The 17,430-nt window shown below is 42.3% G+C and overlaps 1 protein-coding gene across 2 annotated transcripts; it reads right to left on the bottom strand.

Moving 5' to 3' along the window:
• Nucleotides 1–696: 696 nt before the first annotated feature.
• On the bottom strand, nt 697–16,268 carry popdc2 (popeye domain containing 2). 2 transcript variants are annotated; one of them, XR_004632630.1, is made up of 4 exons: nt 15,371–16,247; nt 10,868–10,976; nt 8,430–8,995; nt 697–2,423 (listed from the first exon to the last, which is right to left on the bottom strand). XR_004632630.1 is itself a non-coding variant. In XM_034693274.1 (4 exons), exons 1-4 carry the CDS (start codon nt 15,862–15,864, stop codon nt 2,341–2,343), a joined length of 1,110 nt encoding a protein of 369 aa, XP_034549165.1. In that variant the 5' UTR covers nt 15,865–16,268; the 3' UTR covers nt 697–2,340. The 2 variants fall into 2 exon arrangements, 1 of the variants encoding a protein (XP_034549165.1); XM_034693274.1 differs by having other exon boundaries at nt 8,572–8,995; nt 15,371–16,268.
• Nucleotides 16,269–17,430: the final 1,162 nt, after the last annotated feature.

Here is a 17,430-nt window from a genome sequence, read left to right as displayed (position 1 = left end):
ACCCTCATCCACGCATTCATCACATCCCGTTTATATTATTGTAATAGCATCCTGTACGGCACATCATCCAAAGTCCTCCATAAACTGCAATACATTCAAAACTCTGCTGCACGCCTCCTCACCTGCACCCGCTCCCGTGACCACATCACCCCCGTCCTCCAACATCTTCATTGGCTCCCCGTCCCCTACCGCAGACAGTTTAAAATCCTCCTCCTCACCCACAAAGCCCTCCACCACCAGGCCCCTTCCTACCTCACTGACCTCCTCCACCGTCACACTCCCTCCCGTAACCTGCGCTCCTCACATGCCAACCTCCTGTCCCCACCTCACAGAACCAAGCACCGAACCTGGGGGGACAGAGCCTTCTCAGTAGCCGCCCCCACCCTCTGGAACTCACTCCCCTCCCATATACAAAACTGCTCTGACCCTTCAGCTTTCAAATCTCTTTTAAAAACTCACCTTCTTAAGTTAGCTTTTCATTTGTGATTGTACTGTGTTGCTTTGTTTGATCTGTGTTATTTGTTATTTGTTTATTTTGCTTGTATTGATTTGAACAATTGTACAGTGTCTTTGAGTTTTTGAAAAAGCGCTATATAAATAAAATGTATTATTATTATTTTGAAGCATGACTCAGGTGTTTATAGGTCATGTGACTGTGAGACAGGAAGTAGACAGGTAAAGAAAACGAAGCACATCTTCACCGCACACAAAGAGCTTTATGGAGAAGTCTTGGCCCCATGATAATACTTCCACTTCATTCATTGTAGTCTCATTCTCTGTAACAATAACAGGCAACATCATGAAATTCACAGTATAGAGGTGTGTATTCAAAAATGTACAAAAACATGGTCTACAAGCATCCAGAACATCGTCTAAGAGGAAGAGGAGAGTCATGCAGCGTACGTCTCTGACACTGAAACAACTCGTGGTGTGTTCAGGGGAAGAAAAATAACATAAAGTTTTTTAATTAATTAAAAAACAGATCTAATTTAATCAGCAGTGTTCAACCTGATACAGTTAAAAATTATGTGTTTTTATCATTGTTCACAAAATGCAAATTTATTTCTGCAGCCATTCTCTGCTGGAGGTGTGCAGAAATACGATTTATAACTTTCTGTGTGATTTCTTAAAGGAAAAAAATAATAAAAACTCCAATTTAACATTAAATCACAAGAAGATGAGGCAAAATAAATATTCTTTTGTCAAAGATAAGTGAGAATAAATCAAGATCTGTTTGTTTCAAAATCAGAGAACCGTTTTTTACAAATATTTAATCACATTTCTGTCATTTATTGTTCTGGAAAATAACAAGGTACAGACTGTCCTCAACGCTGATTTAACTTCAGATTTGTCTGACCTCTGACAAAGTATTAAAAGTTATCTTATTCATCGGTAAGCCAAAGCATCAATCTTTACTTTGACAGCAACATAAGCACATTTCTATAAATCTTAGTTCATATTTGACGATGACTTGAATCATCAGTAAGTTCTTCATTCCTTAAGAGACACTAATCATGGCAGGCTACAGTCTGGCGTTAACCACACTGATGCTTAAAGCTTCAAATCTTCAAATCTTAGCAAAACAGAACAAACACTTTGGCCGTTAAAGGTGCAGTGTGTGATTTTTAGCAACATTTATCAGAACTGATTTGGTAGAAATGGAACATAATGTTCATAAGTATGTTTAAATAATCTGAATATCTAATAGTTTTGTTTTTGTTCACTTAAAATGAGGCTTTTATATCCACACAGGAGTGGGTTCCCTTCCATGGCGGTCGCCATCTTGCACCGCCATGTTTCTACAGCAGCTCAGAGCGGACAAACTAGTAACATATGAGTGTTTGTATTTAGTGAGTGGCTGCAGGAGATGCACCAGTTTTAAGACAAAGAAGAAGAGTGTGGTTGTTGTGTGCAAAATAATTTGATAAATGGAGGATCAGATTTATCGTGCATCACAGGAGCTTCTTGTCCTTTAAGGCCACCATTGCCTCACCGACAGGAGGGATGAGCAAGGGAGCTTTGAATTTAGAATCTGGCAGCTAGATGTCGCTAAATATTCCCATTTCTACACACTGCACCTTTAAATGTGCCTGAATCATTTCTACAGGGTTAAAAATATTGGCCCCAAATCTTGATTCTTCTAAATGATTTCAAATCAATCGGCTTTCTTTTCACCCAAACTGAAACTCAAATAGAGAATGGAAGGAGCATGTGAAGACATGAACTGAGAACAGAGACAGAGGGCGAGGTCGAAGAGGAGACAGAGTCATTACAGGTGACATGTGGCACATTCATACTGCTATACTCTAAATATTAAAGTGTTTCCAGGAGAGACTGTCCTCACAGTTTGGGCGTGTCGGTGGGAGCCAGCGGCGCTCTGCCTCTCTGGAATCGAGGTGGAAGATTCCCACCACTATCACCTCCTGTGGAGTCAGAATGAAGCTTCGGTTAGGAGGAAGTTAAGAGAACATAGGGAAGTGATTTTTACAGTGACATGACGGATAACAGGAGAACTTTATGCTACTGTGTCGAATCAAACACCACTGACATATGTGAGCGTTTTTTGGGGGCTCCAAGAGGGACAAATGTTTAAACTGTGTTCCTGTGTGAAGACTTCCACTGTTTTCAGCAATGTGCAGCTTCTGTGCAGATGCGTAGCTCTCTCTAGAACAGCATAAAAATCCTAAAGCTGTACTCTAGTATCATACTTTTCCACGGAGGTTTTAAAGGTGCTTTTCCACCAGAAGTACCAGGAACTACTCTTCAAGGAACTTAATGGTTCCTGTGGCCCATTTTTGTCTGCCTGAAGTACCGTGGAGATTATGCGAACCAGGTAAGTGATGCATGGATAAGCAATAAAAGTAATTGCACTACACTAGCAGACCAGTGGAGGCAGTAAGAAAGAGATAAAGACTGTACAGCAAAGATGACAGCATAGAAGGAGACAGACAGGCCGGCATCATCATGTGGGACACTACAGTCAACCTTTAGCATGTTAGCATGATGGAGATTACTCTTGTGCTGTTTTTGATCGAGCTTTATTGCAAATGGACAATTCACTGAATCAACACTTGGAATTACACAAGTGCGAGGAGGAAGGTCGTTTTTAAACGCCCAAAATGCACGAAGATGGATTTTTGAAGCAAAGCAGATGTCATGATCTGGCTCTTTTGTGTTTTGCCCTCCCACCTGATCCTTTTTCTCTTTCTCCCTCAGCAGGTACATGCAGAGGGACGGGGCCGATCTCCACGGGAGCGAGACTCACAAGAAAAAAACCTGCCTCTCATCCCGCAATCAGCCCGGCTTCTTAAGCCTGCTCCAAATTCTCCTCAGTGCCAGAAGATTCCCGCTCATGCTCGTGTCTTGTGTGTCCTCGCTCTCGTGAAGATCTCCTGTCTAAGTGTTTTTCTCAGCGTTTCTCTTGTAGTTACTCTAGTTTTAGTTTTCTAGCGAGTTTTTCCCTCCTGGACACTTTTAGTTATTTTTGCCCGTTCGTAGTCTCGTTTTCCCGTCAAGGTGAATTTTTGTTTGTTACTTTGAAAATAAACTGTTTTTTGTTCGACTCTGCATCTGGGTTCTGGCTCTCCTTGAACACATCCGTAACAGCAAAGATCAGCCGGTGTTCTGGTTTAAAGAGCGACCCTGTAAACTGGCGACATTCAGCTGCATGCATCCCTCACAAACGTCTTTAGATGATCATTAAATATCTGATGAGGATATTTTGACTTTTTAATAAGATGCATTCCCGAGGACTCCTTCTACGTTTCAGCAGCTGTTGTAAACTCGACAAACGCTGACACATTCAGCTGAAGGTCTCCAGTTTACAGGGTCACTCTTCAGACTGTAACACTGGGGGCTGACGGAGACACATTCACACTATAAGGCTCAGAGAAGACAAATGTAAAGGAGTTATTAAATCAAGTGTGTGTGATGTTGTGGACGGAGGGTGAAATACAAACACTGCAGGCCTCGCCCCCTAAAGTTCCTTGACATTTGGAAAGTAGTAACCACTGAGCAGGGGCTTTTCAAGAGGGAGGATTAACTACCCAGAAACTAAATTTAGACCCTGGTTTGAGTTCCTCAAAAGGAAGGAAGTTCTTGGGAAAAGTTCCAGCAGTTGAAAGCACCTCTTGATTTCTCACCCTCTGTTGTCTGAGTCTGCTGTGTCCACACTGAAGTCGTGTTACTACAGTCAGTGACAGATTCAGCCTTCTGTTTCACGTCCCCCTGCAACCCAAACCCTGCGCTGACCCCACCACCACCACCACCCAGCTGTGAAACATGATCCTCCACTTCTGATTGGTCGAGGGCTGATTTTGGGCTGGTAGTCCTTGCGGGCGGGGCCGAGGAGGGGATGAAGGAATTAACAGACAGTGTGCTTACAGGGTGGGCACGCTGAATTAATAACATGGCACTGGATTTTTTTTGGACATCCCCTAAATTTCCTGACTGTAATCCTCATCAGAGAGGACCACAGCTGCTGGAGGGCTCAATGTCAAAGCCCGACTCACAACACACACACACACACACTACCAGGAGGTGGTGGATTCACTCTGCAGTCATTCAGTGCTAAACTCTTATTCCTCTTTTGTCTGGAGGAATAAATGCAACTCAGCTACTGAAGAGGAGAGCAAGCTTGTGAGAAGCAGAGCCAAAGCAAACAGATTCAGAACAGCTGAGACTTTAAATCTCGAGTGACTGATTCAAACTGATTAATAATCCAGGTAACACAAAGATAATGAGGCCGGAAGCACCGAGCTTATCATAGAATAGTTTTGCAGTTCCTTTTTAAACTTTAAACCAAACTTATTTAACAGTAGATATATTTTAATTTCACTCCTGGGTATTCTAAGCCGGCAGAAAGGGAAGCAGATTGTGATGAGATGTAACAAACAAAGGAAAAAAGAGCCAGAAATCTAATTACATAACAGCTGAGGCTGGACCATAAATCTAGCCGGGAACAAGACAAATCTGCTCATGTTTTATTTGCTCTGGCAGATGTGGTTTGGATTCTCTCATTTTCTAACAGATTCCCATCCAGCCTGATTCATGTCAGGCCAATCTTAAACATTCATCTAATATGAGGCGGATTAAAGAGCATTTGAGGTATTTTGGTAAACAGACCTGATGGCTGCCGCTGTGCTGCAAAAGACTCAAATCTCACTGAGTGTATTCATCTGATTTCTGGCGAAAACATCTCATTACACTTCATAAAAGCCACATTGACCTGAAACGTCCAAAAATAAATCTTATTTGGAGATATTACGAGCTAAAAATAAGGATTTCATTTAAGGTAATGGGGGGGATAATGGCAGACAAAGCAGCAAGCAGAAGTTTCCTTTCCCACTTCAAACCTTTTCATCCTGTTTCAAAAAATGTGGCTGCGTTCTTTTTGGTGGAGCTGGACTTAAAGGTGACATATCACGCTTTTTTCATCAATATATATTGGTCTAAGAGGTCCCCAAAACATGTCTTTAAAGTTTATGCTCAAAAAAACACTTTGAAATCAGATTTTGGCATGCCTGAAAATCCCTCTTCTTCAGTCCTCCTTAGAACACTCTGTTTTCTCTCTGACCACGCCCCCTCAGGAAGTGGATGTGCCTCGGCTCTCCAGCACGTTGATCTAATGTTTACATGTTGGCTGAATATACACGGCTGCTCAGAGATCGCGTTACTTCAACCCTCTGAATCTGATCCAGAATCTGATCCTGACGGAGAGGCGCCTGCAGCAGGACCTTTCTGAAGGATTGGTCACAGATTTAGTGTTTCTTGTTGTTTTATTTATCAGTATGTCGACGTATGTCTTGGTACACAGCTACGAGCATGTAGCTATGTGGCTATGCTAACTAGCGCTAGCACTTATCCATGATAAATAAAAATCATCCACTAGATCTTCAAATCTGCAGACGTGGGGAGTAAAACCGACCTTTGCCAGAAAGGCAGCAGGATGTTTTCTGAAGGATTGGTCACAGATTTAGTGTTTCTTGTTGTTTTATTTGTCAGTATGTCGACGTGTGTCTTGGTACACAGCTGCAGCTACGACATGTAGCTATGTAGCTATGCTAACTAGCGCTAGCATTTATCCATGATAAATAAAAATCATCCACTAGATCTTTAAATCTGCAGACGTGGGGAGTAAAACCGACCTTTGTGTTTATTAAGACAGCCTACAACTAGCATGCCTCCCTCCTAAGCTCCTTGTTAGCACACATGTGCGCAGGTAATGAAAAACGGAGGGGGGGGGATTCAGTATTATTTTATACAGTCTATGGGCTGAACAAGCTCCGAGCTCTGACTCCGTGACAGACCTGATATTGTTGTTACGTAACAAAAACACGGAAGTCTGAAACGTCTCGTTTCAGCACACATTTACAGAAAGGTGGAGAAATCAAAACAGGGGCAGAATGGATTTTTTTCATTCTCGGGGGGTCTGTAGACAGGGACACATATTTCAGGTAGAGAACCATTAAAAAGTCCATTTTGCATGATATGTCACCTTGAAGTTCATCTGAGGTATGGCATCAGTTTTTTGTGTTGGATTAAAAATGGATGTTTTAGCAAGCTGCCCCATGAGCTGACCAGCTGCTGCATGACTGGTTGTAGAAGTGAGGGGGATTGAGTGAGGGGCCGCAAAAAACTCAAAATGAAGAAAGTGTTTCTGTCTTATTTCTCATAGAAAATACAATGTAGACTTCTTAAAGTCAAATTCACCTTGCAGGTCAAGATAAAAACCTTATTTTAAGATATTAGAAGCAAAGATTAAGACGTCAATTGATTGTAATGAGTTAGAAAAACGTACTTGCTAATTGTCTTAGCCCACAGGCATCATTTCTTTACTCATTATGAGCAATTCCAGTCGTATTTAAACCTGTAATACCTGGAAGCAAGACATCTACCTGGACTTGTCAGGTAAAATGGATTATATAAAGTCTGATGAGATATTTCTTTCACCAGGAACAAGACAGGAAAACCTTTTTTGCAGCGTAGCCCTTTTCACACATGCACCACACTCCTGAAATGTCCTTACATTGTCTGAGTGGGCTGCATGTGTGAACACAAACCACTGATTATTTCACTCTGATTTTGTCTGGACGGTTTCCTGCCAGACCCTCCTTGTAAAATGTCCACATCATGAAGTCAGGGTGAGCCGATATGTGAACCCAACAGGTGATGGTCTGGAACATTTACTGTAACACTCTTCTGCATGCACAGCTGTTTTTCCTTAGAAACATGTACTAACATAAACACAGGAAGAGTCACAGTAACTAAGACACCTCCTCCTCCTCCTCCTCCTCCTCCTCCTGCACAGACAACCCAGCCGCCCCCCTCATCGAGACGTTAGAGGTTAAAGACACATTTGCATTTGCAGTTTGGCTGACACTAGTTCAGGTAATCATGTCACATTCTTATTAAGCAAATCTTCCTTTAATGTAAGATTTGAGAACAGCTGTATCATCACATGCTCCATTAAATGGTAAATGGACTTGTCCTTATAAAGCGCTTTTCTAGTCTTTCTGACCACTCAAAGCGCTTTTACACTACTCGTCACATTCACCCATTCATACCCAGTCACTCACTGATGGTAGAGGCTGCTATGTAGTGAGGGACCATCAGTGTTAGCTAATCTCATTCATTCACATTCACACACCTCTGAACAACAGAGGGAGTAATTCGGGGTTCAGTGTCTTGCTCAAGGACACTTCGGCATGTGACTGCCGGAGCTGGGATCGAACCGCCAACCTTCCGATTGATAGACGACCGACTCTACCCACTGAGCCACAGCCGCTTATAATAGCTTATCTGACTATTCAATCAAATAAGACGTTCAAATGTCCTTAATTTTTTGGTTTGTCATGTGACATGTTTGGCATTCAGGGACAAGCTCATAAACTGTGAGATTTACTGACTGAACAAGTCTTTGCCCCTCATCAAACGGTGTTTTTAAACCAGAACCAGAAAGGATCATCCGACCCCTAAAGGCACATGTATTTCTGCTAAACATTGCTCATTCACTGGTTGATGTACCCTCTTCTAGTTATGGTCTGTTGTTTGTTCGTTGTGTGAAACTTCATGCTGCTATCTTAGCCAGGACTCCCTTGTTTAAGAGATTTTGTGTCTCAATAGGTGGTCAAATAAATATTATACAAACTGTAATTAAAGTTAAAGAAGTTTAGCAACAAAGTAGAAAAATAAAATAAAAGTCTTGCATTAAGAATCATGTTTAAAGCTCCTGTGAGTAACTTTTATATTGTGTTGATTCTGGCGCCCCCTGTGGACAAAGTGTATGTCTTATATCTGCTGTTATCAGCGTTATTGCCCCGCCCTGTACTCTCTGATAATGCAGCAGGGTTAGTAAGAAATGTGCACTGCAAGCCATCCATGCACACGCAGCTCCCCCATGCCCCCTTCTGCCCAGGTGAGGTACTTACATGTAGCTTAAGTGGTGACCCAGTGTGTTAGCTCCAGCACCCTCTCCCTTCTACCTCAAATAATCCCTCTCACTGCCATAATCCGTTAAGGAGCCCGCCACATCAGCAAAGTCCTCCAGGACCAGGCTGGTGGAGTCCTCACCAGAGGGCAGCTCCGGGTCTGACCATTGGTTCTGATAACGGTCACGCTGGGGGGCCTTGGTGTCATCCTGGGAGGTCTTTCTTGGTCCCTGCAGCTGAGACTGAGCTGGATCCGATGTCTGGTAGGCCGGTGCCGGATCTTCACCCTGCGGGTCCTTGCTGAAGCCGCCGTCGCTGCCGCTGCCACCCTCGCTGCCCTGCGAGGACGGGGCCAGCACGTGGTAGAGGCTGGGCAGGCGGATGTCCAGCAGCACCCCGCTCTTGATGTAGAGCTTGTTGTTGAGGTTGTAGAGCTTCTCGGCGATGTCGTGGCCCAGCATGACGGAGAAGAGACGGGCGATGTAGCGCTCCCTTGAAATCAGCGAGTAGAGGCGACGGCGAGTCCAGGAGATGTAGCGGGAGTCTTCTTCTGCTGTCAGGGTCACCTGCAGGGAATGAGTGGAGAAAACACCTGAATGTCAGAGCAGTAAAGGTGTAGACTGTATGAAACATGAACATAGATTCAGTAATGTCACCTGCTGGTTTCTGAGGAGGCATCATGTCAAAAACAAAATAAACATGTTTAATTTTTCATTAAAACTGAGAATTTTAACATAGGACTACGGGGGTTTCCTGAAGCAGCAAACTCCAGTCTTGCAATATGAAGCCAATGCAGAAGAGCTTAAACCTGTAGTACCAAGAGTGTCCACTTGGGGCCTTCTCCAAAAACCAAGGAAGCCACATACACACTCATTCTAAAAGCCTATCTTTACAGTAAATATAATCATGTTTACTGTTCAATTCTCTATCTACACACACTGTACAGGGGGGATTTTTTCATAACTCATTCGCTTTGAAGATGTTTATGAGTTTTTCTTAATGAGGGATATGGCTGACTTGACTGACAGGCGGGAACAGGAGGCTAAAGGCCCGCCTCGATTCCACCGCTTTGCCTCATGTTAGGCTTCAAAACTCTGCTTCAGTAACCAAAGGGTGACATCACTGAGACTGCGTACATATTTCATACAGTCTATGGGTTTCCTTGTCTTTTGGAGACAGCCCCAAGTGGACACTTGAGGTACTGCAGGAGTTTTGACCACCAGGAGTAAAATGGAGCAGTTTGTTTTACAAGTAGGCTTTCAGTTTGTTCATATTTTTGATGCATGTAGGATAGGCTTCAAATATTTCTAGAAATTTTGGGAAAGAAATGCACTAAATACACTCAACATCAGGGGTGGTGTTTTGAGTGTTTCGGTGAGTTACATTAAATGCAAATATAACTGGATTAGTTCACAAGTATTCTAGATTCCTTTCCACCTACAGGCAAATCACAATATTTTCCACCTTAACTGTATATGAATACAAGCCATCTGTTAATAATGTAATGTTAAATAAATAGGGATGTATTTTTTGGTTATTTTTAATGTTAATTAAATTTTTGATATTATATTATCATCATTATTTTTATCATATTGTTTTTATTATTATAACTGTTATTTTATTTATATTTTTTTTCAGAATATTTTTGTTTATTTCTGACAGGATTATTTTAAAAAGAAAACGTATTAAGTAGGTGTAAAGGCAGGGAAAGGTTTCCCACTTTTCACTTGGAGTGTGGGTGTGTCTGTGTGGGTCTGTGTGGGTGTGTGTGTGTGTGTGTGTGTGTCACTGATTGCCTAATGAATAGCACCTGCACTGCCTGTGAATCTGTTTTGCCTGGTGCAGGGAGAGAGGAGGCAGGGTGCTGATATTTCTGTTGACCGCTGAAACTTCTTACCACCACATAGTCGAATTCTGCAAGCCTACCTTCATTAAATATATGTTTGAATTTATGTTTATCGAGAAGGTTAAATAAAACACTCAAATTGCAGTAATGGCTTCATGCTTCCTCCCTTGCAGTCAGCGCGTCAAAAAGATCCCTGTATTCCCCTCTGTGACTAATCTAGTTTTTTGATAGTCATGCAACAGTAGGTAACTACATTTGAAACTAAATATCTGACTAATTGATAATAAAGTCAGTGGTTAGATGGAGGCCTATTAACATTGGTGCACTTCACTGATCCTCTCCTCAGCACAGTTTGTTTGGCCTTCAGACAAACTGAATGTTTAACCTGACCTCCAGCTTCTGTTTCTACTTTAATTGAATGAAACAAAGACACCTGAAGGAAACGGTCGGCTGCTTTCTCCTGTTCAGCTGATCAGTCTGATAAAAAGCAACTCGATACCCAAGACTGGTTTCCTGTTCCTTCACAGCACTAATTCAACCTCCAACTTTGAGCCTTATTTCAGTTATTTCATTTATAAGTTGAGTCTCTTACCTGAAACTTTCCCTCCTCGTTGGGTCTGAGAGACTCCCACTCTGGAGAGTCCAGGAACTGGTGGCGGTGGATGTAGTGCAGGAACTGACCCTCTAGAGACACATTTATCCTGAAAGAGAGAGAGATAAAGAGTTCAAAAGAAAGACAGGGTGGTGATGAGAGTCGACAGAGAGCTGCAGGTCACTCTGCAGGACCAGTCTGAAGAAAATGAAGCCTCAAACAGAACATAAATTCATCATCTTGCAGATAAATTGATCGTGCAAAGTTTACTTTACAATTCTTTCACTCTGGATTTTCACTCGAAGGAAGAATAACTTCCGCAGAGTGAGATAACCCAGCACTCTGAACACTAAATCCTTCAGCTGATTACGTCAGCAGGGTCTGTTTTCCAGGAAATACTTTTCCCAGGAAATGCTTCTCATCCTTACTTTATTTCTAAGAAAGAATAAAAACATACAGTATTTTATCCATTACTGTAAAAACAAACAAAATGATGGCTATATTTTAAATTAAACCATGCAAAGGGGTCACGGGCTGCACCCCTAGAAAACTAAATATAGTTTTTAGTATTCTGTTTTGTAGATGAATGCACATGAAAGTGTTTGTGGATCATAGAGCTTCTCTTTGCAGCAGTTTAAAACAGCTAAAAGTCCCAGTTTAGACTCCTCTCATGTGTGGGTGTAAATTAAGAGGCATTTTGCTCTGCACTGCCGCGTTAATTACCCTTTAAAGCACTTTACACTGCCAGTGGCAAGGATTTCCACCGTGCTAAAAGTGTCCCTGTACAGCTGGTGCTTTGTTTTGTAACAGACACTAAAGGACCAAAAGATTGGTGTTCATCTCTCTCTTTTGGACTCTCTGGGTTTGGACCCCTCAGTTCTTTGGCAGAGAATCTCAATGCTTCACCATGAAATGATATTAAGACGTTCGTTAAAGTGTTTTAACTTTGGTGCTGCAGGTCGGACAAACCTTTGATTCAACCTGTTTGATTCATTACAATAAACCCCTGCAGAGAGCAAGGTCCATAAAGAAATGATCTTCCAACTTTGCATGGCCTTAAGAAATCCCTGAACCGGCAAAAACCTCTGTAGTGAACTTAGATTCCGATCATGAGCCAGACTTTAGCCAGACATCGGAGTTTGACCTCTTTTAAGCTTGTTGGACAAAAGGGAGGAAATCTCTGCAGCCAGGCTTCAAAGTTTTGCAAAAAGTCTTCCTCAGCATAAAAACAATGAAACAGGAGATTTCTCATGGACGTCAGTGGAAGATGTAAAGAAACATCTTATCTTTAAAGCTCCTGTTAGGAACTTTTCAGTTGCAACGTTTTGGCGCCCCCTGTGGACAAAGTGGGATGGTTCATCTCTCTGCGGATCATGATTAATGATGTTTTCTGACTAAATTTGATGCTTCCCTTTTAACAGTCAGACATACTGTATCTCATACCATACATTTTTGCTTTGGAAAACACAAACAAAGGATGTTTTGGCAGAGTGCTATTATTTCTCTACATATGCCTATATGAGAGAGATAGGACTGTGGACAGAGTCAGAAATCAGAAAGGGAGAGATGGGGATGACATGCAAGAAAGAGGCCACGTGTTGGATTCGAACCTGGCCCACCTGTGTGGAGGACAACAGCCTCTATACATGGGGCGCATGGACATTAATACCAGGCTTCCAGTGCCCCAGAATCATTACACTGAAAAGTAAATCTTGTTGTTGATGATCTCTTTTGCTTTTGTAGTTCAGACAGTGTCAGTTTCAGTCTGTTATATTACCAGCTAAAATACTCCTTAAAAGAGCTTTAAGTGAAATTGTATTTTTTTGTATTGTTTAAAATTATGGTTCATGTGAACATCTTGCATTTGAAATCATACTAAAATGAAAAATCAAAGGAATAAGTGTCAAAATATCGTTAACATACTAAAAGTAAAAGTGCAAATTTTGCAAAATGCCTCATCATGCTTCATACATAAACATGGAAGCATGATCAGATTTGCAGCTAGTACAGGTAAGGTCTATTTCAGTTCTTTATGAACTTTTGTTTGGTTTAATCTGCAATAAAACATCATTAAATATAAGCGTTGTGTTTTAAAACAACAATATGCAAAGCATGTTTTAATAGAGGCTGTAAATAGCTGAGTGAAAATGTAATATTTGTCTCCAGAATGTGGAGGAGTAAAAGTAAAAAATTATTGAGAATGTCTTAAATTGTGTGCACGCCATCACTAGAAATGTTAATGGTACCATAGAACAAAAAATAAATAGACTTATCATTAATTCTCATCTTATATCTGAGAAAATGTCCCATGTAAGCCTGTCAGACAGTTAAAAAAAAAAGCCCATACTGTAGAGCTTTTAGAAAAACAATCCTCCTCAGCTTTGAGTCTGTTGTTCTAACTTTGGCTCACACAGAAGCCGTCGTCTGCCAACATTTAATTTAAGTTAAAAGGAGCAGTCACTGTCTGCTCCTGTCCCGACTACAGAGATATCATTGAACCAGCTGGCAGTGTGCGGAGGGACGGCACAGCAGTGAGTCACAGACAAAAATACTCTGTTTACAACATTTCTCTTGTGTCGGCTCCAGGACTGTGAAATGTAATGCAGCTCTACTCTGAGGATGTTTGGATGAAGAGGCTTCGCTTCCTGTTACAGTTACAGGCTGCCAACAGCATGAAAGAGTCAGAAATAGGAACACAGATCTGCAGTCGGCAGTTAGAATGGGAGCCGATTTGAAAACAATGGGCGGTTTTCTACAACAAGATGAGAAAATGAGACTAATACCACACCAGCTGGATACTAATGTGACCAAATACTGCAGGAAACACACACTGATAGCTTTCTGCTCTTTAATCTGCACAAAACACGCTCAGTTAGCAGCTAGCTTGTGCAGAAAGTGGCGCATTTAGAAGCAAAAGCGTAAGATGTTTTTATAAGGTGGTGGTGGAGACCAAACACAAAGATAAAAGGAGAGTTAATATTAGATTTTTACCTGTTCAGTGTCTGCAAACTAGCTGCCACTGGAGGCTAATCTTACTCCATGTCTGCTGGGTGTGTATGTAGCTTCTGGGGCTTTTGCATCCAGCCTCAAGTGGACACTCGAGGAACTGCAGTTTTTGGTACTTCCATATCAGCTTCATTTCTCAACGCTTGAGGTTGCCGCTTGACTACGTCCCGTCAATATGAACTACATGCAACATAAACTGGATGCTGAAACCAAGTGATTACTTCAGAGTTGGAAAAATGAAGCCAATGCAGAGTGCACAAACCTGCAGATCCTCTAGTGTCCACTAGAGGCTGTCTCCAAAAACCAAGGAGCCCAAATTGAAATGCTGAAATAAACATGTTTACAGCCTGGCAGAAAAACAGTTTGGTGTCTCTACCTCATTTAGTTGATCACAACAACTTTAGGAAGGATGCATTCTTATGAAATTCATCCGCTTTGATTTCTTGAAGGCTGAGAGTTATGCAAAATCACTCATAATTAGGGACTGCTGTTGTAGCTGTACACCTCTTGGAGCCAGTTTGAGTCGGCATTTCCAATTTGGTGAATGCCATCTTTGAGTTTCATGAAGCTTCTTCAGAAGCCACTGGCTGAAGTCACCGAGAGGACAGTCATGTTTTATTCAGTCTATGGAACGAGCAACCTCATCTGGCAGCCACACCGGTGTTTTGTTGCCATGATTGTTGTCGCCAATCAGCTAAAAACATCCGCTCTGCAAGGTTTAACCAAATCAGTCAGTGTTTAGCTCATGTTTAAGTGTTTTTAGAGAGTTGTACTACTGCTTTAAGGCAAGTGTGTTAGTTGTAAGGGAGGGAATCTCATAGTACAAGGCGATACCAGGTCACCATTATAGGAAGTTAAGGTGTTAACTTAAATTCAGGAGCAGGACCATGCATAAACCACATCCTCAATCACCTGACAAGCCTACTTAAACGTAGCCAGCCTACTCAACTGTTGGTCTGTTACTCTTCAACCCACCCTTCCTCCCCTTACTCTGCTTCAATAACCCTTATCCCTTACTACTCAACTTGTGTTCGCTTCTTCTGTGCCCTTGTCTAATTCCAGGTACAGCCTGGGGTCAAGATCAGTAACCCCCATCGTGAGTCTCCTTCTGCTGGGCTACACGACGCACAATAAATCATTACATGTTCAAACTTATCTCCTTGTGTGGCGTGGTCCTTGCTAGTGAAGATGACTTTACAATACTGTGATTCTGCTGATCACTGATAAATTGCAAGACAAACGCACAATGGGACAAACAAGCCCCTCAAAGGTCAAGTGACATGAGGAGGAAGTGGAGACACTAAGGGTCAGGTTTGAAGGGGAATCTGTTAGAGGGGTGTTATTAAATCGATATTTGGCCTCATCAATACAATAAGATAAGTCAGGATGATTATATAGTGCCATTTTGATATTTTGCCCCACTCTAAGTTGGTGTTATTCTATGTATGCAGTCATTGTGGTTTCATTATGTAGTACAAGTACACACACACGCCCCACCTCCCAGACAGCAGAAAGGAGAGCTGGTCGATGGGCGTCTTCCCCTCCACTGCATATGTCTGCCCCGCCTTCAGCTCCACCACCCTGTTCTCAAAGGCTCCTGCAATGTCCTTAAACACCTGCACAGGGACGCCCAGCGGCAGGTAGACCGCCTGGTACAGGGAGGACAGCTCCTCTCTGGGTATGCCCTCCTGGTGCAGCCGGTAAATGAGGTGGCAGATCTGAGCCAGGCAGGCCAGCAGCAGGAGCAGGTTCCAGGTGAAGACGTCCAGACCGCACATGGTGATCCAGCCCCACAGGGACAGGCACACAAAGGCCGGGGTGAGGAAACCGAAGATGAAGAGGCAGCCGTAGGCCCCGCTGCCACCCATGTAGCCGAGGATGACCATGGTGTTTCCCAAGTGGTAGATGGCTCCCTCGGTGTTGTTGGTCCAGCCATCGCAGAGAGGCGCGAAGAACAAGCTGTCCAGGAGAGTGAAGTTTTCTGTGCTCATGATTCAAACTCTCAAATGACGAGCTGAGCAGCCAAAAATACTTCTTATCCAAATGAAAGTGCTATTTCTGTCCCGGCACACTAACAACAAGATGTTTGGGTTAAATGAAAGCCTTATCACAGATAAACAACAAAGTCCACCAAGAAATGTCAAGAGTAAATGTTTGTTCCCTTGGCGTGCAGCTGGAAATCCTTCAGTGTGAAGAAGTTCTCACAGCTCTGTTTGTTTTAGAAACACAGCTGGAATGGGACTCCTCTTCTTCTTCTCTCATTCTGCGTCCCCTTCCTCTCTCCTCTGGCTTCTCCTACCTCCTTTTTTTTACCCCGAGTCCTCCTGTCGAGTGCAGTTTTCTGTCTTTTCTCTCAGCCACCGGCCTGCACTGTGGAGCCAACAGCTGGAAGAGCGGGGATAAGGGAAGGGGGGCGTCGGTAGAGCCCTAGAAGGATAACCATGTTTGGAATTGAAACCCAAGGAGGAGAGAGTGGTGGACAGAAAGCAGGCCTGCTACTTAACATAACAGAAAGAGAGAGAGAGAGAGAGAGAGAGAGAGAGAGAGAGACGGAGAGGGAGAGAGGCAGGAAACGGGAGGGAGGAGAGGGACGATGACAAATATCTCAAAGAGTGTCACTCACTTTTTAAGAAAAAGTTCCTTTACAGCGACAACAACGTTTTCGGTCGCCCAAAAGTGTCAGAGTCCAGTTTCTCACAGGGGACAGCTCAGCCGGAGAATATTTACAGACACTGAAATCAGTAGGATGACAGCACAGGTCAGATTTCAGGTATAAACACCCGCTGACACCACTACAGCTCCACAAATCCTCCTGAGCTCACAGCAAGGAGGACTCAGCACAAAGAGTCTGACAGAAATCTCTCCTCTCTGCTTTATTTACCTTTTATTTTATTTACTCAAAGAGAGCACGCATATCTAAATCTCTGTATGAGAATGTGTGTTAGATAAATACAATCTGTTCTTATATTCAGCTTGTAGGTTCTGCCATGTGGAAGTTTGGTAGATAAACAAATATTAAAGAGTGCACATCAACTTTATCTCTCAACTGAATCCAAGATAAAGCCAAAATGCGTTTTCTAATGGCACTGAATTAACATGAATTAATCTAAGGTAGCTGAAAGCGAGCTTGATCTGCATCCAGCTGCTTTAAGATGGTGTGATAACATGGATATTTTTTTTAACATTTATTTAAATGTTCTGTTTTTTAAAACTATTTTTTAAAGTGTTTTATTATGATTCTTTTATTTTATTCTACTTTATTTTCTGACAGCATTTTTATGTTCTCTGTTTTAACTTATTTTACCTCACTGTGCAGAACTTTGCTAAACTTGATAGTTTTTTTAAATGTGCTATATATATAAATATAAAGTGGATTTGATTTGATTGGACATTTAACCCAGACCTCCTCCCAACGGTTCAAATATATCACACCGTGTGAGAAAGATTTTCTTTTCAAATCAGACTTGCAATGTGTTTATTGTAAATGCACTTTACTGTACTGCCTTAACTTTTGTTATTGTATCCCATCGTACTGACGCTGCACTTTAAACCTCATC

This window comes from Notolabrus celidotus, chromosome 10 (genome assembly GCF_009762535.1).
Source record: "Notolabrus celidotus isolate fNotCel1 chromosome 10, fNotCel1.pri, whole genome shotgun sequence".
NCBI lineage: Eukaryota > Metazoa > Chordata > Actinopteri > Labriformes > Labridae > Notolabrus > Notolabrus celidotus.
This window is presented reverse-complemented; position numbering and strand designations above follow the sequence as displayed.

Bases quoted from the DNA above. Each gene is read 5' to 3' on its own strand.
- popdc2 (XM_034693274.1), bottom strand. From the start codon at position 15,864: ATGAGCACAGAAAACTTCACTCTCCTGGACAGCTTGTTCTTCGCGCCT. The intron at 10,977-15,370 runs GTGGGGCGTGTG...TCTCTCTTTCAG, and splicing joins TCCTTTCTGCTGTCTGGGAG to GATAAATGTGTCTCTAGAGG. The intron at 8,996-10,867 runs GTAAGAGACTCA...CATTCCCTGCAG, and splicing joins ACGAGGAGGGAAAGTTTCAG to GTGACCCTGACAGCAGAAGA.